General features: G+C 37.3%; 1 protein-coding gene across 2 annotated transcripts in view; it reads left to right on the forward strand.

Annotated features, from left to right (window-relative positions):
- Nucleotides 1–26,685, forward strand: part of NEDD4 (NEDD4 E3 ubiquitin protein ligase) — a 123,832-nt gene that overhangs the window by 24,831 nt on the left and 72,316 nt on the right. The window contains exons 3-5 of one of the 2 annotated variants that reach the window (XM_044231605.1): nucleotides 612–690; nucleotides 789–827; nucleotides 20,536–20,589. In XM_044231605.1, coding sequence (XP_044087540.1) covers nucleotides 612–690; nucleotides 789–827; nucleotides 20,536–20,589 — 172 coding nt within the window. Of the gene's footprint in view, nucleotides 1–611; nucleotides 691–788; nucleotides 828–20,535; nucleotides 20,590–26,685 lie in introns of those variants that run through there. The other variant, XM_044231604.1, reaches the window with a different exon arrangement.

Here is a 26,685-nt window from a genome sequence, read left to right on the forward strand (position 1 = left end):
AAATGGGAGGAGAAGCTGGTGGAGGAGAATCATGAGTATTTAGGATCCTCAGAGGAATTGGAGAAATTTGACCATGGACAAATAAAGTGTCTATAGTCTTTTGCTTTGCAAACGTAAATATCACAAGATTTTTCTTTTCCATGTCTCTTTGTAGAAAGGGTTACATTATTTTCAACTGAAAACACTTTGTCTTATTTTAATAAAAAAAAGAAAAAAGAAAAAGTTTACACCCATGAGGTAACTTGGAACAGCGTGAGGTCTTGCAGAGCTAATCTTGAGAATCATTAAATTGACAGTCTTAACCCAAAAGAAGAAAGAATGTAATAAAAATGGAACAAATTTTTAAAAATCTAAAAAGGTTGGAAATCATTAAATTAGATTAAAAGGTTTTCTTTCCAATTCTTTGTCTTTTTCACTAACACAGTACTTTAGCTTTTTAACAAGATGCAGAAATTACTGTAATTATTTACTCCTGCTTAAGGAACCCTTCTGTTTAAGCATAGGAAATAATTATAGAAAGTGCTAACAAGGAAAAATCTGTGATTTTTATAGTTTGAGCAATCTGAGTTTGGGAATAAGCAACAATTATTATTATTTTTTTATTTTAACAGTGATCCTTATGTGAGAGTGACGTTATATGATCCAATGAATGGAGTTTTTACAAGTGTGCAAACAAAAACCATTAAAAAGGTTAGACTTAGCAGTATTCAAAAAAATTTTAAATATTTTTAAATTTTTATATGACAAAATATAAAAAAATTAGTTATACTATGTTTATTGTCTTTTAGACTTTGAATCCAAAATGGAATGAAGAAATATTATTCAGAGTAAGTATGTATTTAACTTCAGTAAAACAGAAAAAAAATTTTCTCAGTAGGTTAGAATGATGAGTTACCATTTATAACATTCTAAAATGTATCTTATTAGAATTTCTCTAGACTTAACAAAAATTTAAAAAGAGTTAAATCTAGGTATCCCCTTGATGTCATAGTCCTGGAATCACTTATCTTAAAAAAAAAATGTATATAAGGTAACAAAGAGGTAAAAGACAATTTTAAACCTGGAATTATCTTACTCTACTTTAATTCTGATTTAGAGATTATATGGTAGTCTTATTCCAGTTTAGCAGATTCCGATGTTTTCTCCTAAAGGTCACACAATATTTGTGTCTCCCTGATCTGGACGAGAGATGGTGAGGGCCTACCACTGAATAGATGCATTTCTTCTTATACATCCTTCATTCACATTCCTGCCTTGGTTCGCCCTCAGCCTTCCTCTGTATAGCATAAGAGCAAACTCCAAATCAGCAGTTGCTTCGGACTCCTCAGGAGGGCCCTCAAGCTGACAGTGCCTCCTTGTACCTGTTGGTCAGAGTCCTTGCTCATGCTGGAATCAACACCCTCCCAGCAGCGATAGAGAGGCACAACAGTCATCTCCCCTGGGAATGGATCATTCCCATTTGTACATTCTGTCCTTGAAATGTCCTGCCTTGACCTTGCAGTCCTCTTTAGCTGTGACTTACTTCTCTGTTCACCCGAATAATCAGTGTTCCTGAAAGAGTTGCCTTCCCCCATCATGTCTGCTTCTCTGATGCTTTCCTTAACCCACTCTAGTCTAACCCACACCCACATCATTGCAATAAAACTGCTTTTACTGAGGTGGCCGCTGACCTCTGTGTTGCCACATTACTCTAATCTCATCCTAGTTATACGCCCACCAGTGGTTGACATAGCTGACCATGCCTGAAACACCAGCCTCTCCCGAGGCTTGCATGGTGCCACATCGGACTTCAGTCAGGAAAATAGAAGCCTCTCTTCTGTATTCCACATTTGGAGATTTTTAAAATTCATTTTGTTTTGTTTTAATAAAATGAATTGGAAGGGAAGACATTGTTGAAGCAAATCTGAGAAGCTGTTACTGAAGATCCAGCCAATAGCACCAACTAGAGCGCTTCTGGTTTTTCTTATGTAGAGAAGGAGCTCTTCCTTACCCTATTTAGTATGGCATGAAAACAGCATTTTAAATCAGTTTGGAAATTTTGGGTTCTTGAGGAAATGGTATTGAGTCAACTGGATAGTCATATGGGGAAAAATGAAGCAAAATTTCTGGCTTACTTTCACCAGAATAAATTCCAGATTTGGTAACCTCTGGTTTTGATTGCTTCTTTGGCACATGTATTACTTAGGAGAGAATTTTAAAATTCCCAAGTGATTGAGTGTTTTATTTATTTACACTTTTAGTGTTATTTTACTTACTTTATTGTGTTTTTCTTAGAAATATATGTATTTTCGATGTATTGAAGTTTTTTTTGTACCTCTTGCTCTTTTTTCTTTCTAGTATTATTGGCTTTTACATGTCAAATAATGTTTAGCTGTAATAGGGATGGATGTTTATTTGTCTTGTTTCCAATTTTAATGGGAATTAATCTAGCTTTTCTCCATTAAACATAGCTTTTTTTTTTTATCATATTAAGGAGGTATTCAGCTATTGCTATTTTTTTCAAGACTCAAAAAAAATTTGACACTTCTAGTTTTAGCCGTGATGTAATACTAGGGCACCAAACTTAACCTGATTCTATAAACAACTGTAAAGGTATGAAGGATGTTAGCAGGATCCAGAGTCTCACAACATAATATTCAGCGTGAGTCTAAAATTATCTTACCTACAACAAATCGCAAAATAATGGCCAATTCTCCAAAGAAGACAATCAATAAATGTCAATAACAAGATGAAGCAGACATTGGAATTTAGTAGTAGAACAGCTACCAAATTAAAACACTTATATGATCATTACAGTTATGCTCCATGATGTAAACACTCTTGAAATGAATGGGAAGATAGATATTCTCAGTTGAGAACAAGAACTGTAAAAAAAGAATGAAATAGAGATATGAGATTTTAAGAATATAATATCTGAAATTTAAAAAATCACTGAATGAGCTCAGTAGCAAAGTGAAGACAACAGTGAAAAGCATTAGTGAAATTGAAGATAAGCAATAGAAGTGATCTAATCTGAAGAACAGAAAATAAAGATCGGAAAAAAAATTAGTAGAGCCTGAGGGACGTGTGGACAATATTAAAAGAGCTTACTATTTGGGTCATTGAAGTCTCAGAAGGAGAAAAAGACATGGGTGGAAAAAAATACTTGAAGTGATAATGGCCCCAAATCTCCAAATTTGGTAAAAGAAATGTTTTTACAGAGTAAAGAAATTCAACAAAGCAGAGAGTATATGCTAAGAAAACCATGCTCAGACACATCATAGTCAACCTGCTGGAACCAAAGATAATGAAGAAATTTTGAAGGCAGCCTGGAAAAATGGTAGAGGAGTAATAGTTTAAGTAGCTGAAGGCGTCTCTTCAGACACCGTGATGAAACAACATAATGAAGGTAGCAAAGGAGGGAAGAACAATCAAATCAGAATTCTATAGTTAACAAAAGTATCCTTCAGCAATGATAATGTAATAAAGTTATTCAAAACTGAGGAAAAATAAGAGAATTTATTGCCAGTAGACATACTCTAAAGAAAATGCTAAAGGAAATTTTTTAGGCCGAAGGTAAATGGTATCAGAGGTAAATTTAACTTCAGAAATGAAGAAAAAGCAACAAAGAGTAACTATCAGTGATTATATTATTTTCTCCTGTTGAGTAACTTAAAATATTAATGGCTGTTGAAAGCAAAAATTCTAACATTGGTGGGATTTATGGAGGCATAATACATATTACAACCATAACATAGACGAGTGAGGATAAAACAACCTTTTTTGGTTTTAGGGCTTCTATGTATTACTTAAAGTGGCTGGATATTCACTTTAAGTAGTCCACAAAAAGTTAAATAGGTATATTATAATCCTTAGTGCAACCACTATAAAGTGAAAGATATAGCCAAAAGACAGCAACAAATAAACAGAGCAAATTCATCAAGAACCTACAGACATAAAATGAATAGTAAGGGATGTTCTGAACAACTTTGTGCTCATAAATTCATTAACTTAGGTGAAATTAGCCAATTCCCTTTAAAGATACATACTTTAAGAAAATAAAAAGTACCTGAAAAGTTCTATAACTCTTAGTGAAACTGTACTTGAAAATAGTTACAAACTTTCCGGTAAAGAAACCTTCAGGCCCAGGTGATTTCATTGCTGAATTCTGTCACACACACTTAAGGAATAAATAATTCTAATTCTACACAATGTCTTGCTAAAAATAGAGGAAAGAACATGTCACAGTTCATTCATTAGGCAAACATTACCTGATACCAAAACCAGACAAAATATTTTATAAGAAAATAAAACCGTAGCCATTTTGTGGTAAGTTTACTAAATTGGGTCCCTTCCATCCTGAAAGGGCCAGTAATTTGTTCTCTGATTACTTCTGGGTGTGGATTTGCCTTTCTAGTCTGCAGAACCTCAGCCAACACAACTGTTTGGGGGTTACAGATACATGTTTTATAGGGCTAGAAATCCCCACAACATTTCAACCATCCAAGAGACCCAATTCATTGTGAAAGAGGTGCCGGCATGAACTCTTGCCACATCATCCAGAAACAGGAGCCTCATAGGACAGTGGAATGGCCTCCTGAAGGCACAACTGAAGCACCAATATGGAGGCAACAGTCTGCAAAGATGGGGAGCAAGTTCATTCACTAAACCAGAAACTGCAATATGAAGCTGTGTTTGCAGCAGAAATTATACATGGGCCTGAGAATAAAGGAGTAGAAGTAGGCGTGGCCCCATCTGTCATCATTTTCAAAGACCCACCAGAGGACTATGTGGTTCCCAACCCTGGAACTTTGGGCTTTACTGAGTTAGAGGTCTGAGTTCCCAAAGGGAGCACACTCAGTCCAGGGGACAGAGTGAGTCCCATCAAACCACAGTCTTCGGCTGTTGCCAGGTCACACTCTGGACTCCTTGTGTTGGGTAACCAGCATGCAGCTGGGGTTATTAGTTGGTTGAACGTGCATGCATAGTCATTCTCCAAAGTCTGTCTGAATTCTGCAGGGACCAGACTGGAGAATTAAATGGACTTATTGTAGGAACAACCCTCATTTCCTTTAGGGCTTTGGCAGTGGTACTAATCTTTGACATTCCCACCAGGTTGCAGGATTTTTGTTTGGTTTTTAAACAGCTTATTGAGATATAATTCACATAACATACAATGCACCCCCCCCCAAAGGTACCATTCTGTGGTTTTGAGTATAGTCACAGCATTGTGCAAGCATCAACAGAATTAACTTTTAGAACGTTTTCATTAGCCTAGGAAAAAACCTCATATTCACCAGCTGTCACTCTCCATTTTTCCCCAGCACCTGCCCCTCTTCCCAGGGAACTACCAGTCTACTTTCTGTGTCTTAGATTTCCCTTTTTGGCCATTTCATATAAATGATTTCATATAGTATGTGGTCTTTTGTGTCTACTTTCTTTCACTTGGCATAATGTTTCCAAGGTTCAGCCATGTTATATCATGTATTAGTTCTTCATTTCTTTTTATTGCCAAATAATATTCCATTGTATGGATAACCACATTTTATATATCCATGCGTCAGTTGACAGACATCTAGGTTGTTTCTGCTTTTTAACTATTACGAATAAATAATATGTGGACATATATTTTCATTTGGAAGCATATACCTAGAAGTAGGATTGCTGGGTCATATGAGGAATTGCTGAACTGTTTTCCAAAGTGGCTGTCCCACTTTATATTCTCACCACCAGTATATGCATTTTGACTTTTCCACATCCTTGACAACACTTGTTATTATCTCTCTCTTTATTTCAGCCCTCCTAGTGGGTGTGAAATGGTATTCATTATGGTTTTGATTTGCATTTCTCTGATGGCTAATGATGTTGAACATCTTTTCATGAGTTTATTGGTCACTTGTATATATTCTTTGGAGAAATATCTGTTTAGATTCCTTGCCCATTTTGTAATTGGATTATTTGTCTTTTGTTACAGAGTTGTCATAGTTCTTTGTATTTCTAAATACAAGTCCCTGTCAGACACACAATTTACAAAGATTTTCTGCCATTCTGTGGGTTATGTGTTTTGATTTTATTGATGGTATTCTTTGAAGCACAAAAGTTTTTAATTTTGAGGATGTTCAGTTTATTTTTTCTTTTACCGCTTGTGCTTTTGTTGTCATATCTAATCAGTGTTGTTTTAGATTTATTGCCTTGAGCAGAGAGAGGACAGTTTCAGAGGCCTCGACTTGGGCTTTCTTACTTTGATGGCTCTTATCCCACAAGCCATGGATTCAACATGGTGGTGGAGGTGAGAGGGTCCAAGTTCCAGTTTGTGAATTCCAATTTTACACTGGAAAACCAGGGAAATTACTACTGGGTGCATTCACAGAACCAGTGGCCTTGGTATAAGCTGAATATTAGGCAGGGCATTTCCCCAGGACACCACTAGAGAAACTTTTAGGAATTGAGCCACACCTTATGCCAGGGACAATACATGTCCCACATTCCGTTCAGGATAGGGAGCTCCTTGACAGCAGGTAAGTATGACCTGCTAAAAGCTGACCACACATACCATCTGGTTAGTTTAGGTCCTCTAAGAAACAGGCACTTAGATGGGATTAGATGCACAAGAGGTTTATTGGACAAGCACTGGTGAAGGTTAATGAGGAAAGACACACAGTTGGGAAGAGCCTTCTTACCATGATGCAGGCCTAACACTTGCAGGGGGAAATGGATTGGTAAGTAGAGCCCCACATGGAAACACAGTTCTGAAAAGGTCTTATCCAGGCTGACGGAGAGTCTCCCAGGAAAGATTGTCTATTAAGGAAATTCTGTGTTGGGCATGAATGACCAGCCTCTAGATTCTTGTTATGCCCAGTCTTTGGGAGTAGGCCAGGAGAACAAAATGGGTAGATTTAAAGATGCATGGTCACCAGAGGCTGTCAATCAGTTATGCAGGTTCTCTTGAAAGGGATCCAGGAGGCTCAACTCTCGCTGATAGAATTGTGATACTTAAGGGTGCATACTGTAATCCTCAGAGTGGACACTAAAAATTAAAAGGTAAAATGACAATAAAGGAAAGAAAATGGAATACCAAGAAATACTTGATTAATTATTTTTTTAAAAGATAAAAGGGAATAAAGATAAATAGGATAGAAATAGAAAGGTGATTGTCATAAAGCCAACCATCTCAGTAAGTACCCCCCATAAAAAGTACCTCCATTCAACAATATGCTCTTAACAGTAGACACATGGTGAATATAGACATAGAGAGGTACAGAAAAAGATGTATCATTTTAGCACAAAGCAAAAAAAAAAAAAAAAAAAGCAACCCCCTCCCAAAAAAAAAGTCCTGGTGAGGGTGTATTAACATTGTATAATTAGACTTTAGGATAAAACATATTACTAGGGATAAAGAAGGACATTTAAGGAACATAAAAGGGCTTAGTCATCAGGGAGACACAACTGATAAAAGAGCTTCAAAATTATAAAGCAAAAATTGACAGATATAGGGAATAAATTCAGAATAGTTGAAGATTTTATCGCTCCTCTCTCAATGGTAAAATAAGTGGACAAAAATGTCCGTAAAGACATAAAAGCTTTGAGCAACACTATCAATCAACCCTCTTGGCATATATAGAAGACTACAGCTAATATCTGAAGAATATACATTCTTTTTATATGCCTATGGGACATTCACCAAGATGGGCCATATATTGGGCCATCAAACAAGTCTGAATACATTTAGAAGGCTTAAGATTCAACGTGTTCTCTGAAGATAGAGTTCAGTAATACAGATGTACCTGGGAAATCCACAAATATTTGGAAGTTAAGCAACATTTTAAAAAAGATTTTATTTATTTAATTGACAGAGCCAAACCTGGGGTGGGGGGTGGGCAGCAGGAGAGATAAGGGGAAGCAGACTCCATGGTGGGCAGGGACCCTGAGGCAGGACTCCATCCTGAGACCCTGGGATCACGACCTGAGCTGAAGGCAGGCGCTTAATTGAGCCACCTAAGTGCCCCAGGCAACAGATTTTAAATAAGCTACGGATCAAATAGGAAATCATAAGGAAAATTACAAGGTATTTTAACTGATTATTCAAGTGTAACATTATCAGATTATGGGATGAGCTAATTAAGTGCTTGGAAACAAATTTACACATTTAAGTGCTTATGTACAAAAAAAGATTTAAAGTCAGTGATCTTTGTCTTAGAAAAAAAAAAGGTAGAGAGAAAGAAGAATAGAAATCAATGAAATAGAAAATGGATAAAAAGTCAAGAAAATAAAGGAAACCAAAAGTGGTTCTTTGAAAAGATTAATAAAATTGATATGCTACCGGTAGCACAAAAAAAGAGAGAAAACACAAATGACCACTATCAAGAATGAAAGGCACAGAGGTGCCTGGCTAAGCGACTGACTCTTGGTTTCAGCGCAGGTCATGAGATCAAGCCCCACCTCATTCTCCCAGTTCAGCTGGAAGTCTGCTTGAGATTCTCTTTTTTCCTCTCCCTCTGCCCCTTCCCCTACTCTCTCTCTCCCTTTAAAATAAAAAAATAAATCCTTAAAAACAGAATGGACGTTCTATCCCACAGACAATAATAATAAAATATGGACAACTTTATGGCAACAATTTTAACTTAGCTAAAATAGACAAATTCTTTAAAAGCCAAAAATATATCAAAGCCAGTATGAGTAGAAAGAGAAAATATGGATATCTGTTAGAGGAATTTAAATCATAATTAAAATTCAGAATTTTTTAAAATTTAAAATTGGAATTAAAGATCTCATTATTTTTGATGATCTTGATTTCCTTCTAGAAATAATAATTTTTTTTAATTTTTTATTTTTTTTATAAACATATAATATATTTTTATCCCCAGGGGTACAGGTCTGTGAATTGCCAGGTTTACACACTTCACAGCACTCACCATAGCACATACCCTCCCCAGTGTCCATAACCCCACCCCCCTTCTCCCAACCCCCCTTCTCCCAGCAACCCTCAGTTTGTTTTGTGAGATTAAGAGTGTCTTATGGTTTGTCTCCCTCCCGATCCCATCTTGTTTCATTCATTCTTCTCCTACCCCCTTAACCCCCCATGTTGCATCTCCACTTCCTCATATCAGGGAGATCATATGATAGTTGTCCTTCTCTGATTGACTTAGAAATAATAATTTTTAATAACTTTTTTAATAATAATAATTTCTTTCTAGGTGCTTGAAAATAAGTACTACTTTTGAATGACCGATGTTAACAGAAAAATAAGAAAGAAGGCCATTTGTAAATGATAGAGCAGCTTAGTGTCTTTTACTGTCTTTTACTCATTATTTCTTTTACCATAATTTCACTATTACCAAATGTTCTAGTGAGCATTGCTTTACTCTGGGATCATAGGCTGCACATTTGTTTCCATCAGAACTTTGCAAATTTATTGCAACAACAACTAGATAAATCTGTGTTTAGATCAGTGCTAATTCATCACAGCTAGAATGGAACTGAAAACACATGGTGGTTTAGTATTTTCTGTACAAAGGACTCTATCATGTGTGGTCCCCTATTTTCCTCTTTTCATTTATATCATTATGTATACATAGCACAAAATGTTTTTAATTGAATGTATTCACATAAAATATCTATAGACATAATATATTACAGTCAAAACTTGGTTTTTGGGCATTTAGCCAAGTGGAAATTGTGGCCAAAACTTGAAGGGAGCCTTTATGTTTTTGAGAAAACACGAAGCTCAAAGAAAGTTTTTGCAGAGAATTGTTATCGGTAGATTAACAAACAGGAAAGGCTCCAAATTAAAGTTAATGCTTCATAGAAAATTATAGTAAAATCTGCATTTACAGTTAGTTGCTCAGATGAGACTAAGGGAGGCAAGTTATAGGAAGGAAGACAGACTCTGTGAATGAGCACAGTTCCTGAGCATCTGGAAAGACAGTTCACTCCATTCCTCATATTTCCTTGGTGCTCGGTTTCTATCCTTAGTAATCATGCAGCACAGTATACAGTGGACCCTTGAACAGCACAGGTTTGAACTCCATGGGTCCACTTACATGCAGATTTTTTTTATAAATATGGTACTGTAAATGCATTTCTCTTATGATTTCCTTTTTTTAAAAAAATACTTTATTTATTTGACAGAGATCACAAGTAGGCAGAGAGAGAGGGGGAAGCAGGCTCCCTGCTGAGCAGAGAACCTGATGCGGGGCTCTATCCCAGGATCCTGGGATCATGACCTGAGGCGGAGGCAGAAGCTTAAACCGCTGAGTCACCCAGGAACCCCTCCTTAAGATTTTCTTAATAACATTTTCTTTCCTTCAGCTTTTTTTTTTTTTTTGAGATTTTATTTATTTATTTGACAGTGAGAGACAATGAGAGGGGGAACACAAGCAGGCAGACTGGAGAGGGAGAAGCAGCCTTCACGCAGAGCAGGGAGACCTATGTGGGACTCAGTCCCAGGACTCTGGAATAATGAATGACCTGAGCTGAAGGTAGACGCGTAATGAGTGAGCCACCCAGGTGTCCCTTTCCTTCAGCTTCTTTTAAGAATACAGGTGGTGGGTATTATAGAGGGCACGGCTTGCATGGAGCACTGGGTGTGGTGAAAAAATAATGAATAATGTTTTTCTGAAAATAAATAAATTGGAAAAAAAAAGAAACAAAAACAAACAAAAAAAGAATACAGTATTTAATACATATAACATACACAGTAAACAACAAGTACATTTATTACCTTGATTTATGTTTATGTTATCCATAAGACTTCTGGTCAACAGTAGGCCATCAGCAGTTAAGTTTTATGCTTTATATACTGATTTTCAACTGCACCCCTGACCTTCAAGTTGTTCAAGGGCCAGTTGCATTAACATAATGTGTATATGTTCACACATGTTCTGTAGGGAAATGTGGATCTCAAAATGTGGGAACACAGGGTCCTTCCTGTTGTGCGTACCGCACCATACTAGGTAAACTCTCTGTCTTTTTGAGTCTGAGGAGTCCCTTTCTGAGCATATTAACTTGTTTGTCAGAGTGTCCTTTTCAACGTAGTAAAATTTTCTTTTTTTCTACCTGCCTGGTAGAGACCCTGGTTCTGGAAATTCTGACAAATAAAAAAATTGTACATATTTCATATATAATTATATTATATATACATATTTATAATAAGTATTATATATATTTTTAAGAGAAATAAAAATCACCCATTATTTAATTACCATAAAACCATCACTGTGCAGTCTTCTGGTATTCTTTCCTATGTGTTTTTTATCCATATATTTATACTCCTCCCGCCTCTACAAACACACAAAAATTTGGTGTGATAGTTCTCTGTATTTGTTTCCAGGCACTTTCTGATACTTGCTAGTGAGATGGGCACAGTCCCTCAGCAAAGCTCACTGTCTCCTATGGACCCCCATGAACATGTCAAAATAAATGCCGGTGTACTGAGCATCATGAAAGGGGAAACACCAGATGCTATGGAGCGAATACCAGGGAGATATTACAAATTTAGGGTATAAGGTCAGAGAGATGATAGGGAATTTAGCCCCTCCGAGGAGGTGTACCATTTAGGATGCTCTTGGGTTCAAGTAATAGACTTGAAGTAACAACTAATATTGGCTTAAACAATAAGCACATTTATTATCTCTAAGCATAAGAATTAGACCTAGAGGAGTGGGGGTAACCGCAGCAGCTGAGCAGAGTCCTGTGTGGTCCAGCTTCTCTGGGACTCTCTTGGCTTTCTGTCCAGGTGACAGAATCCTTGCAGCAGTTCCGAAAGTCACAGCCTCACACAATGATGTCCGTAGGTAGAAAAAGGAGAGTTTTCCACCAATGTGTCTTTTGAAAAAGGGAAACACCCTTTCCAAAATTTCTCCCAGGAGACATTGATTCTTTTCTCTTGGGCTGGAATTGTGTCATGTACTATTTCTAACCCCATTTTTGGTAAGGGGAATGGAATTCCGAGGCTTAGAAGAATCAAGATTCAGCCCCTGGGGGTGGAGAGTGACCATCTATCCCTGACACATATTGTCACTCACTATTTGAATAAAAACAAAATTCTGTTAGCTAGGAAGAAGTGGGGGACCCCCCATTAATAAAGCACTAAGTAAATTATGGTACATACAGTGAAATCCTCATTAGCTATTTGAAAAGAAACATGTATATGTATTAATAGAGCATTAGTTTCAAATTGTACTCATGGAGGAGCAAAGGCACAGAACATTGTATGTGTATGATGCACCTATTTGTGTAAAAACAGAAACAAAAAATGCTTTCTCATATGCTGGTATTTGCATAAAATACTTCTGGAAAGACCTAAGAAACTGCAGTATTTTCTCTGAGGACAAGGATAAGAGAGAGATTTATCATTCATTGTGTATCTTTTTTACTGTTTGGATTCCCCCCCCACCATGAGTATGTATCTGTAGTTTATTTTTATATTTGTTGACGAAAGGAACTATATAGAGAAGGCGTGTTACATAAAACATGTAAATAAAAATGCCAGGATACTTTCAATTTATATAATGCTTTATTCTTATAAGATCATCTTTCTGGGGCACCTGGATGGCTCAGTCAGTTAAGCATCTGACTCCTGATTTTGGCTCAAGTTGCTCTCAGGGTTGTGAGATTGAGCCCTGTGTCAAGCTCCGTGCTGGGCATGAAGCCTGATTAAGATTCTTTCTCTTTTTTTCCCTCTGTCCTCCCACGCCCGCTCATACACTCGCTCTTAAAATAAATAAATAAAAATACCATTAACTTTTACACATCCATTTAATTTTTACAGTTTTATTTTAAAATGTACTTGCAACATATGTCCACACAAAAACTTGTACATGAATGTTCTTAGCACCATTAATCTCTATAGTCAAAAAGTAGAAACAGCCCAAATGTCTATCAGCAGATGAATGGATACACAAAATAGGGCTTTATACATACAATGGGATATTTTTTTATCTCTAAGGAGAAATGAAGTACTGGTACCAGCTACAACATGGGTGAACCACAAAAAAGTAGCAAGAAGCCAATTACAAAAGACCACATGTTATACGATTCTATTAAATGTCTGGAATCGATGAATCGATAGAGACAAAAAGTAACTTGGAAGTTGCCTGAGACTGGTGAGATTGAGGGGAGATGAGGAGCAACTGCTAAAGGGCATGGGGTTTCTTTCTAAGATCGTGACAGTAGTTGCGTACTCTATGAAAAGACTAAAAACTATTGTACACTTTCAGTGGGTCAGTCATACGGTATGTGAACTATACTATATCTCAATAAAGCTACTTTCTGATATGTACCTGCATTGTTTTTTTGTTTTTTGTTTTTTGTTTTCTGCATCCACCAGCAGAATTTCCAAGAACATTACTTTAGATTCTTTATGGACATTATAGAATAAATTAACATTTATATATATTATATATTCTATAATTCTAATTACATATTCTATAATTATAGAATAAATTGACACTTTGTTCTTCTTTGAATATTTAGTTAGTCCTCTGGCAATTTTTTTCTCTAGTATTTTATGCATTTATAGACTTACATACTTATTTTTTTTCCAAAAATTCCATCACCAGCATTTTAGTTTTTGTTTCTTCTGCTTTCACCTTCCCTATAAATAATGACCCTATAAACTCTTCTTGTGTGTATGACCATAGCTTTGCTCCTGTTTTTAATACATGTTTAAGAATTATCTCGTCAGGGGTGCCTGGGTGGCTCAGTGGGTTAAAGCCTCTGCCTTTCGGCTCAGGTCATGATCCCAGAGTCCTGGGATCGAGCCCCGCCATCGGGTTCTCTGCTCAGCGGGGAGCCTGCTTCCTCCTCTCTCTCTGCCTGCCTCTCTGCCTACTGGTGATCTCTCTCTAGCAAATAAATAAATAAAATCTTTTAAAAAAAAGAATTATCTCGTAAAAAATTCACACATAGTATAGAGATAGTATAAAGTATCATGAGAAATGACAGAGTCTAGTGCCCCACTTCCCCCTTTCTATTCCTGTTTCCCAGGGAAAAAAAACACTTTTTAACTATTTCTGTTTGTTATTCTGGCCATTGTTCCCATATTGCTGAATAAGCTCGCACATCCGTATCCCAAGCTGCCTTCAAGCAATGACAGAGAAGTAAATAGCCAACTTGTGTTTGGCCAATGGTTTGGCCACTCATGGCGCTCTAGGTTGAAAATAAGTTTTCCTTAGGAACTTGAAGGCATGACTTCACAGTAACATTGTTGAGCATCGTGTTGCTGTTGAGAAGTCTGATTCTTGTTCTTTTGGGTTTGATTCTTTTCTCTTCCTCTGAAATGTTTCATAATTATCATAGTGTTTTAAAAATTTCACAGTGATGTGCCTTATCTGTACAGTTTTAAATTCCTTGTGTTGGGCCTTTGGTAAGCATTTCAGTTTAAAGACTGTTTCCCTTCAGCTCTGAAGATTTGTGCAAGTAATTTCTGTAATCATTTTCTTTCTTCCGTATTATCATTTGAGGATTCCAAGTGGTTGGATGCAGAGTCACCTAGACTGATTCTTTCTCAGCCAGAATTCTTCATGGGAATCCGAGAACACACAGAAAATGGCTTGAGTGATTGTTTTTTCACACCTTCCAAGGACAGTCTTATTCAATATCATGTTAGAACGCAGAGAGAAATTAATAGATAACATACAGTGAGTGTCTTAGGAAGGGGGTCAGCAAACTTTAAACTTTTTATTTTATTTTATTTATTTGAGAGAAAGAGCATGAGCAGGGTAGGTGGGGCAGAGGCAAAGCAAGAAGCAGGCTTCCTGTTGAGCAGGGAGGCCGATGTGGGTCTCGATCCCAGTACTCTGGGATCATGACCTGAGCCGAAGGCAGACGCTTAACCGACTGAGCCATCCAGGCACCTCTAGCAAACTTTTTTTTTTTTTTAAGACTTTATTTATTTATTTGACAGAGAGAGATCACAAGTAGGCAGAGAGTGAGAGGGAAGCAGGCTTCCTGCTGAGCAGAGAGCCCGATGCAGGACTCGATCCCAGGACCCTGAGATCATGACCCGAGCCGAAGGCAGCGGCTTAACCCACTGAGCCACCCAGGCGCCCTTTAGCAAACTTTTAAAGTAGACAGATAGGAAGTACTTTAGGTTTATGGACCTGGAGGCAAAAATTGAGGCTACTATGTAGCTACTTGTATATCCATTTAAAATGTAGTCATTTTAAGTTTTTTTAAAAAAATTCTTACCTCCTGGGCTGTTTAAAAAAAAAAAATAGCAGGTGGCTGGCTGGATTTGGTCTACAGCCAGAGTTTTCTCAACTTCTCCTTTAGGGCATTAGGGTTCCCTTCTTTCACTGAATTCTGAGGATTCAGAAAATCCTCTTTTTTACTTTCTCTCATACTTCTCAGCTTAGCTTTTTGTTCTACATTTTGAGATTTTTTTTAAATTTACCGTCAGCTGTTGATATTTGAATTGAACAGTCATTTTTACTTCTAATGCCTCTTTGTTCTCTAGTTGTTCCCTTTTTATACTAACCTGTTTTTGCTTTATGGATTCAAAACTTTCCCAAATATTTCTCCTTACAGGTTTTTTTTTTTTAAAGATTTTATTTATTTATTTGACGGAGAGAGATCACAAGCAGGCAGAGAGGCAGGCAGAGAGAGAGGAGGAAGCAGGCTCCCCGCTGAGCAGAGAGCTGGATGTGGGCCTCGATCCTAGGACCCTGAGATCATGACCTGAGCCGAAGGCAGTGGCTTAACCCACTGAGCCATCCAGGCGCCCCAGGTTTTTTTTTTTTTTTTAGTGTTTTCTTTTTTTCCATAAATTATCTGTTGTTTCCCTTTAAGCACAGTTTTTGTGTTTATACATCTGTGATCTCTGATAATCTAATCATACTTAACAGTGATACAATAGAAAAATCACCTGTTCCATATATGCAAGGCATAAATGTTCAACAATTCCATGCTACATTTTTAGTGTCCATTTATGTTTTATATATTATAAATGGTGGTTGCATTTTTTGTAAAACCTCTAGCTGAAATCAGATGCAAAGAGAAACTCTCTGATGATGCGTGTGTGTGTGTGTGTGTGTGTGTGTGTGTGTACCACCCAGAGGTGTGGTCCTACACAAGCATTCTCTCATTGGGATCACGGCATTGCTTTGAGTTCCCAGCTTCTTTTGCGCTGCTTACTGCCTTCATCCCTACTTCTTCTGTCTGCTGGGGAGTTGTTGAAATAGCCCACTTGCTGGTGATCCTCATATTATCTTTGCTGTCCTGGTTTTACACCTCTTACAGACTTCTTTACTATTCCTTCAGTGGGATCTCAGGAGGGAGAGGATAAATCTTCATGTTCAGGCGGCTATTTTGAATTGGTATTCTCACCACACGTGTTAAAAGTGTATTGTTGCATTTACTGTGTGCCTCTCATATACAGGAAACAACGTGATAAGTTTCCTACAGTGTTTGTAATTCAGTGGGGAAATAGCACATCTTCCCTATTAACTTTGATAAAAGAAAGATTGTAGTCAGTGTTGTAATAAGCTGAAGACAGAGGAGTCGAAGTGACTGGGGAGGTAAGGCTTTAAGGAGAAGCTGACATCTGAACTAAGGCTTGAACATAAAGCAGAGAAGGTGTTTCAAGGGGAGAGGCCTTAGCATGTACTGAAGTAGAGGTCCAAAGTCCAATGAGTGGGGAGTCATCTTTTCCCAATGTGATCAGAATGTAGTATGTATGTACATTTGGGTTGGCAGGGGGACTGTCGTAAGAGGTGAGGCTGGAAAGGCGAACTGGACTCAGATCATGAAGGATCATTCCATCCTCAGTCATTGGGATTTCCTTCTTTAGGCCTTTGGGAACAACTTTTGAGTAAGGCGGTAAAGACGGCCTAAACAGTCTTTTAGGTACATCAATCCAGTTGTAGTAGGAAGGATAAACTTAAAAGATAGAATAGTTGGGGTAGCAAATCCTGTTAGGAAGATTAACTAAATGCTAAACCAAGACAGCAGAGGCCGGATTAAATCAAACATTCTACCTATTTTCTTAGCAGTATTTGTCAAACTTCTAATGTGTCTGCCAGGTACTTTGACGAACCTTGAGACTTTTGATTTTTTTTTTCCTCAAAATGTTTTTCATGGTCTTTTTTCCCTTCGTATTCTCACTGGACCATCTCGGGCAAAGCTCTCATACACACTTCATGCTCGCGTCCCTAGAGCCACAATCTCTATGGACTCCAGGGTTTCTCTCAGGCCTAATTTGTTTTGTGTATCACTGACAAAATAATATTTATATATGACCCACATCATGTCGTTTTTCCATTAAAAGCTTCATTTTCTTCCCTACCAGCGAAATCCTAACTCCTTTTCTGGATTTTGGTACCCTCAGCCTAGCTCTAGCCTAACTAATCCAAAATTTTGCCATTTTCTAATACAAAAATGTTATCAGTTTGATGTCCTTAGAGCTTGCTCATTCTGCTCCCATGTCTCTCCTCATGTCATCTCCTTGCTGGGAAATACTCTCTGTATTTTCTTCAAATTCTTCCATTGTTAAATTTCAGCTCAAAGTTCATCCCCTCCCCAAATTCCTCTATTTCTTATTAGAAAAGATGATTGTCTTACACTGCTTTTCTGTTTCCATGGTGTCTCATCTTTGACTGGGGCTTCCATCCCCATAGTTTGCTCCATGGCCACAATGTGACTGTATGAGAGCCAGCTGTCCTGACCAACTCAGGAAGAGAAATGCAAGGGGCAGCAGTAGCATCTCTCTCTTCCAGCTGAGTTAGCCCCACTTAAAGAGCTCTCCCAGAAGCCCATCCAATGACTTCCAATAGGTTGGCCTCCTTGGTTGTCCCTGGAAAAAAGGGAATCATTTTTAGATAGACAGATTCAGAGTGTCGATGTTGAACAAGTCCAGAGGGCACTAATTACAGAGAACACAATACATAAAATAGAACAGAACATTCGATACTTTGATCTAGGTGATGATGACACAGCATGTGTATATAAAAAACTCATCAGGCTGTGGCCAACAGACACATGAAAAGCTGCTCAGCACCACTAATGATCAGGGAAATGCACATCAAAACCACAGTGAAATATCATCTCACACCTGTCAGAATGGCTAAGTAAAAAACACAAGAAACAACAAGTGCTGGCAAGGATGTGGAAAAAAGGAACCCTTGTGGGAATGTAAACTGGTGCAGCCATTGTGAAAATAGTGTGGTTCCTCAAAGTGAAAATAGAATAACTATATGATCCAGCGATTTTACTACCCAAAGAATATGAAAATACTAATTCTAAAAGATACATGCACCCGTTTACTGCAGCACTATTTGCAATAGCCAAAATAATGGAAGCAACCCAACTGTCCATGAATAGATAAAGAAGATTGGTACACACACACACACACACACACACGACAGTCCACTATTAAAAAAAATGAAATCTTGCCATTTACAACAACTTGGGTGGAACTAGAGGGTATAATGCTAAGTGAAATAAATGAATCAGAAAGACAAATACCATATGATTTCATGCATAGGTGGAATTTAAGAAACAAAACAAATGAACAAAGAAAGAAAGAAACAGAAAAATAGACTTTTAAATACAGAAAACAAACTGATGGGTACCAGAGGGGAGACGAGTGGGGGGATGGGTGACAGGTGAATTGTATTAAGGAGGGCACTTGTCATGATGAGCCCCGGGTGATGTATGGAAGTGTTGAATCACTATATTGTACGCCTAAAACTAATTAACACTCTGTGCTGGGCACCTGGGTGGCTCAGTGGGTTAAGCCTCTGCCTTTGGCTCAGGTTGTGATCCCAGGGTCCTGGGACTGAACCCCACATCAGGCTCTCTGCTTAGCAGGGAGCTGCTTCCTCCTCTCTCTGCCTGCCTCTCTGCCTACTTGTGATCTCTGTCTGTCAAATGAAAAAAATTAAAAAAAAAATCTTTAACACTCTATGTTAATTATACTGGAATTAATGTTTTAAAATAGAATACATGAGGAAAAATGAGCTAAATATTAAGAAAATAATAAGAAAAATAGAAACATAATTGAAAAAATTACAAGGATAAAGAGAATCCAAATAAACTAAATAAAGTTTATTGAAGGCAGTTAAGATGTTTCTTGTATGTTGCGGCCTAATATAAAAAAATACAACTTTTTTTAACTTGGCATTGGAATACTTAGATATCTGGCTCTATATCAGGCTATGGAAAATATCAGTAAATAAAAAAATAAAGACTGCATTTACTTTTAATAATTCTGTCATCACTAGTATGTATTTTATATATTTTAATGCCTTTTTAAGAGATGTTTATTCCAATTGCATCTTCACTGTAAACAGTAAATGTTATAGATTGAAACTATAGTTCTATGTAATGCTTTTCTCCCATGAAATACTTTTTTTATGTTAATACAGTTACTTGTTTTCTTTTTGTATCATTTACTTCATATGTTTTGTTTTATCTTATTTTATTTTTACTTTGAGAGGCCATATAACTTAGTAATTAAGAGCATGTATTTTGAAATTACTCAGGCTAGATTAAACTAAAAGTTCTACCTCTTGATTGTTCTGAAACCTAAAAAAAAAAAAAGTCATCAGGTCAATCAGTCTGTGTATGTAAGGTTAGTAAACTTTATTTATTTATTTAATTTAGGAAAATTAATGCCTCTCTCCACCAGAGTTGTACAGTATGGTGACCTGGGCATATTGTCACAGGTAAAATTAGGATTTTGTTCTTAGAAGGACATATGGGAGAGTGGACATTAGCTTAGGTATGTAAATGTCTTTGTCACACCTGTTAGACCTTTTGCTGAAGGTTAATACTTTTAATATGGAAACCAAAATTGGGGGGCTTGGAAGGATTTTTTTGTTTTTTGTAAATGAAAGTTTTAAAATATCACAGTGTGTAAGTAATATATCATAGGGGAAAAATCAGTTTAAATGTGGAAATTTTTTATATGTCATCTTAACCTCTGGTATAAAAAATTGTTAAAGATTTTCTTTGTATTGGTTGGATATTTAGTAGATAATAGCTTGATGTTGAAATATTTCAGCAAATGTGAAAGTATCAGCTTTGAAAAAAAAAATACTGCATGCTAATTTTTACTCATCCTGTTAGTGAAAACTCAGTGTATACCTTTTGAGTGCTTGTGTCCTTTATATAGTAGAAGCAACAAATAGTTATATCAAGTCACTACTAAAAAGGATTCAGAAAACTAGTTTCCATAAAATCAGTATCCACTTTGGGTAGTTCTAACTTGATATATAAGAAGTCAGTAAATAAAATTTATCATAAGAAGTTAAGATACAATCTATATTTTTAAATGCTTGCAAATATTTAAATAATATTTTGAATTTTCTTTTATCCTATTTTAGAAAAAAAATGTAAAAATAAGCACGCAAATCCACTCCGTTGTTACGGTAGAACTATCAGAAAATGGGTGACATAGGATTGCCCTGCCTTTGTATGACGTGTCTCATGTAATTTAAAATACACCGTAAATAGAAGGAATTAGGAAACGGCAACATCTCAGGCATTAATTTCTCAGAGTCTGGGTTGATTGATGTTCACTTGTTTTTAAAGAAACTTTGTGTTTTTCTTACTTAGGTCCATCCTCAGCAGCACCGGCTTCTTTTCGAAGTATTTGATGAAAATCGGTTGGTAAGTTATATTGTACTGGTGGCGTGAAACAGGAAGCAAGGGTCTATCTCAGTAGAGCAGCCCCTCAAGGGCTGGGAATCCATGACGTGAGAGGTGACTTAAGGGGGTTATGGAGGCTCTGTGCAAAATGGAGAGATGGATGCAACTTTTTCCCCTGTTTCCTGGTGCTCCTGTGTACCCTTCCACTTTCCCCCCAAGTACCTCTCTTTCTGTCACTTCTGCACAGATTGCAGTCTTGCTCAAGGAAAGCTGGCCTCTTTGTCTCGCCTTCCCTCACACTCATGCTCTGTGCTGTGGTGGGTATGCCCAGGCTCAGGGAGCCCTCTCCCTGAGCGGATTTGCCTCATTCCCTCTCCCCACCCCCACTCTTCTACAAGGAAGACTGTCTGTCCCCTTCACACTGATAAAGTCTTCTAAAGAACAGCCGGCTCTTACCTAGGGGGATAAAAAGACAAAAGTAAGCGTGATTTTATTTTTATGAAAAGATAGTTCTAATTCCTGATTTCCTAAAGACTCTGCTTAAGTCCTATTGTTTTCCTAATTTTGTCTCTTAGGAATGCTATTTCAGATCTTCTTAGCGATGTATGTGTATATTTTAAACCTGTAAGATTGGAACATGAAGGTGTGAGAACAGTGTTATGTATTCAAGGCATATCAGTTATTAAGAGACAATCATTCATTTTTTAGCTAAGAAAGAAACCAGATTTTTAAAATTTGTTTTTAGTGTTAGACTTCACAACATATTTTTCCCCCTCAAGAAGCGATAACTATAGTAGTAATGGAAGATACTGCAAATGAAATCTATCTATTAGCAATCGTAATAAGCCAAAGGGCTTCTTTATTGCCAAAAGACACTTCATTACTAACTGCAGTTGAACTTTTTAAGGCTGATTGACATGACAGATGTTGACATTTGGTTATCAGAATGGTCAGGTGCAGAGTTTTTTGTTTTCTGTTTGCATTTTTGCCTTTTCTATAGACTGGAGATTTTTTTTCACCTCTGTCTCTACAGATCTTCTAGATGGGACCAGGTGAAATTTAGTATTTGTGTTTTTTAAATCATGAAATACACAAACAAGTGCATATAACATAAATCCTTACTTTATTTTTATTTTTTAAAAGATTTTATTTATTTATTTATTTATTTATTTTTGAGAGTAAGTGAGTGAAAGAGAGAGAAAGGGAGTGAGCACAGATGTCGTGAAAAGAAGGGCCATCTGTACCCCAATGTTTATAGCAGCAATGGCTACGGTCGCCAAACTATGGAAAGAACCAAGATGCCCTTCAACGGACGAATGGATAAGGAAGATATGGTCCATATACACTATGGAGTATTATGCCTCCATCAGAAAGGATGAATACCCAACTTTTGTAGCAACATGGACGGGACTGGAAGAGATTATGCTGGGTGAAATAAGTCAAGCAGAGAGAGTCAATTATCATATGGTTTCACTTATTTGTGAAGCATAATAAATAGCATGGAGGACAAGGGGCGTTAGAGAGGAGAAGGGAATTTGGGTAAATTGGAAGGGGAGGTGAACCATGAGAGACTATGGACTCTGAAAAACAATCTGAGGGGTTTGAAGTGGCGGAGGGTTGGGAGGTTGGGGTACCAGGTGGTGGGTATTATAGAGGGCACGGCTTGCATGGAACACTGGGTGTGGTGAAAAAAAAATAATGAATAATGTTTTTCTGAAAATAAATAAATTAAAAAAAAAAAGAAAGGGAGTGAGCAGGGGCAGAGGGTAAGGGAGAAGCAGACTCCCTGCTGAGCAGGGAGCCCAATGCAGGGCTCCAACCCAGGACCCTGAGATTATGACCTGAGCCAAAGGCAGAGGCTTAGCCTATTGAGCCACCCAGGTACCCCTAAATCCTTATTTAGACAATCTGCACACTTATTACTCAACTTAAGAACTAGAACATTACCAAAATCTACAACCCCCCTTTGCCCTCCCCAGTAGCATCTCCTTTTCTTCCCCCACAAGTAGTGGCCACTGTCTGGAATATTGTGCTTATCATTGCTTTAAAAAAAATTGTTTATCATGTAAATATATATATCTGAGTAGAGTTTCCTTTGCATATTTTTGAATTTATTAAAATACCATCACTCTGAATCCATTCCTCTGTGACATGTTAACATGTGCCATTTAACATGTGCCAACTGTGTTGGATACTCGGCTATGCATTAGAAATACAGCTTTTCTCAAAAAGCAAGAAATAGAACAGGGTGACATATGTCATACTAATCCTCTGACTTGTTGTTAGTCCTAGCAGGTATTTGAAGTCTACATATCACCTGAGATGTTTTAGAAACTCTAGCCATTCGTAGAGTAACAGGCTTGCTTGTATAGCAGTTAATGTCCTGTGTTACTATAACTGTCATATAAGTTTATTCCCCTATAGCATTCACAACTAAATTAAGAACACATCCTTTTCCTAGCCAGTTCTCTTCTGAAATGTATGGCGAAGGGCACAGATAAAATTTTAAGCAGAAACAATTTCTTTTTTTCTTTTTTTTTTTTTTTTATTTATTTGACAGAGAGAGATCACAAGTAGGCAGAGAGGCAGGCAGAGAGAGAGAGAGGAGGAAGCAGGCTCCCCGCTGAGCAGAAAGCCCGATGCGGGACTCGATCCCAAGACCCTGAGATCATGACCTGAGCCAAAGGCAGCGGCTTAACCCACTGAGCCACCCAGGCGCCCCAAGCAGAAACAATTTCTTGTCCTCTGGAAAATATTTGTAATATACGTGTTAATTTGTTTTGGGAAAAAAAAAAAGAGTAGGCTTATATCCCTCTTGTTCAGTCCATTTTAAGACCTAAGGGTTATAAGCCAGCAGTTTGGGGATGGTGATGAGGATAGTAATGGGACATTTCTGAACGTTGTACCTTGAAATTAAGTCTACCCACCAATACGAAAGTCCGTGCTTCTTTGTCACTGACCTAAGAGATACACCTGCATCCATCCAGCCTCTGAAGCTTCAGGAGATGTCTATATTCTGTATTCTGAATGGAGATAACTATGCTTCCAGGTTTAGTGGTTGTATTGGTCAGGGTTTTCCTGAGAAATGGAACCAATAGGAGATATACACACACACAGAGAGGCAGAATGAGAGAAAGAGAGAGAGAGATCTGTTTCAAGGAATTGGTTCATGTGATTGTGGAAGTTGGCAAGTCTGAATTCTGTGAGATGGGGTGAGCAGGTTGAATATTGAGGTAAGAGTTGATGTCACAGCCTTGAATCTGAGACCTGTAGGGCAGGCCAGCAAGCTGGTTCTTGATGTATGTAATCTTGAAGTGGAATTGCTTCTTCTTCAGCAAATCTGTCTTTGCTCTTAAGGCCTTTAGTTGTTAATGAGGACGACCACGTTATGGAGGGTCATCTGCTTTACTCAAAATCTACCGATTTAAATGTTCATCACATCTGAAAAAATACCTTCATAGCAACATCTAGACGGCCATTTGTCCAAAAAACTGGGCTAAAGAGCCTAGCCAAGTTGACACGTACAATTAATCATCACCGTGGACTTCGGCCTTCAGAGTTCCAGTCAGTGATGAGGGTTATCCAGAGTAGGTAGATCATCGCATTGTTTTCTATGTAGATCATCAATAACCAAACGCCTCAGAATGTGGGGCCCTGAGCTTCAGTTTGATCCTCAGACATTATCCATTTCATTCCAGAAGGTGAAATTCTTCAGGACTTGCACAGATTCCTCCCAGATGAGGCCGTCACTGCTCCCCAGCTCTTCTCCACTTAAGTTTGGGGCTCCGCTCCTCTTTTGGAATATCTGACTAAGGGGCTGCATTTTGCCGCCAGTTCTCCACTTACCTGCTGTGATGGTGGGACAGATCCCGTGCAGTCCCAGCCCAGAGCGAGCCTCTCTACGGTTAAAACTCAGACTGGCAGGCTGGGAAGTGCATGTGATTCTCTCACCTTCTTCTTCCTTGGCTGAAACCCTCTTTGAAAACTTTCAATCATCATCCCTTCTTGTTCAGCTGCGGTCCTTTTTGATATTTCTTCAGAAGTGATAGCTGGATCAACTTAAAAAAAAAAAACCCTGAAAGAAAGCTTTAGGCAGTCAGAGTAAGTGTGGTGACCATCCATCCATCCATCCATCCATCCAGATTTCTCTCTGGTGCTACTTTGTGCTTACTCGGTGCCCAGCACAAGCCCAGGAAGATCAGAAGAAAAGTGTAGTTATGGTCTTGGCACTCTGCAAGCTTGAAATCTAGTTGGGGTGCTTGAGATTGAAGCTTTTAGTGAAGCTTACTAAAGAGAAAACATTTATCTAGCCAAATACCTGAGTCTCAGTTATATCAACAACCAGAGGAGCTTTGCCTGTTAACTAGATGTTTTAGGCCACAGGCATGAGCAGTTAGATCTCATTAATTAGCCTCTTAGATGTGTTCCCTTCTTTGAGTTATGAGACCCCTAACTTAGTTGAGGAAGAAAAGCTGAAGTCATTTGAAGACAAGGTGAAAAGATTGAGACTCTTTCTTCTATAAAGAGAGAGGATTATAAGGGAATACTTACTGAAGTCTGTAAAATCCTAAAGGAGGTAGGTTATATAAAACCAAAATTACATAATAATTTTATTGCTAAGTTTACAATTATTGTACGTATTCTGAAACATAGTACCATATCATCCTAGTCAGAAACATAATTTTATAAATTCCATATTTCTATTTCATCATATTCTAATTGATTAAAAATACTGTTTAGAAAATTATGATTGAGAACAGATCTATCTTAAGGCGTTTTCTTTTTTAAACAAAGTACAAGTATATGTTTTACATATTTACTTTTACTTAGAAAAAAAATCTTACTTAGAAAAATACAACTTGGGTGTAGTACCATGTGGTGTAAACAACTGAACTATTTTACTTTTTACTTTCCTATGAATGAGCCAGTATATATTTATTACTGGAGTTCCAGCTATAAAATTCAGGTAAGGGGTTTAAATATACCCTAGAGTATTATTTAAAAATAAATTTGTTTCTTTCAAATAGAATACCAACCTTGGTCTATGACATTTAGGGGAGAAATTAAAATATTAAACTTTTATTACCTAGTAAACTGAAAATAAAGTAAAGGTTAAATAAATACAAAGCAGAAAAAATATATATACAAAATCACAACCTCTAGGAGGACAAACAGTCTACTGTTCTCTACTGTGGGAGCTTTATCAGCAGTAGTAAGTAATTCCACCTCTAGGGCAACGCTAGTATTAAAAAATGTAAACAAGTATGTACTTTGTTTATATAAAGAAATGTGCCACACGGTTTGTATTCTTTATAAATATCAAACAGCTAAGTGGATTGTTTCAACACACCAGTAGGGGCCAGCAAAGAGCTCTTAGAATTTTCAGAACAGAATTGGCATTGAGATATGTTTATTTGATGTGTTAAATCCTTTTTTGACTTCTTTACTTACCATACCACTCTCTTAAGTGAATGAATTGCAGAGACAGTGGAATAAAATATCTGGTGTGTTCAAACTATATTGGGGTATAGTTTTTCTGTCTAATCTGCATATATTTTTAATGGAATGTTTGCCTAGGCTATTTCTTGGCAGAGTTTTAATAGTCAAAATATAAATGGCATCATTTAAAGACTGTACTACTTGGCTGGAAAAGGCCTTAAAATTACAGGAGAAAATGCTTGGTGACAGCTTCTCTTAAAACTTTTCTTTCTCAGACCTATGCTCAATTTTTCAATAGTATTACTAGGCTAATTTTGTGTTTCTATCCTTAAGCTTTCACTTTTCATAAGTAGTGTTTTGGAAGCTAAACTATTTATCTATCTGATTTAATGCGTCTGTTTTAATTCACCCCAAAGTTTTGGTACTTCCGAATTTATACGTCTGTTGAATTCACACATTTAAAAAACAAAAACAAAAACAGAATATATGCCTTTCTGCACTAACTAACTTGATGAGATTCCTAGTTTGGCTGCTCTTTGGAAATTCAATCCTTGATTTGATACTCAATTACATGGGGTTTCATTCCTACCAACTTCCTGTAATTCTATCCCTCTGGGTAAAAATATTAGTGGTCAAACTGCTGGGGAAAGTATAGGCGCCGTGATTCACATGGTTAAA

Source organism: Neovison vison, chromosome 13, assembly GCF_020171115.1.
Source record: "Neovison vison isolate M4711 chromosome 13, ASM_NN_V1, whole genome shotgun sequence".
Taxonomy (NCBI): domain Eukaryota; kingdom Metazoa; phylum Chordata; class Mammalia; order Carnivora; family Mustelidae; genus Neogale; species Neogale vison.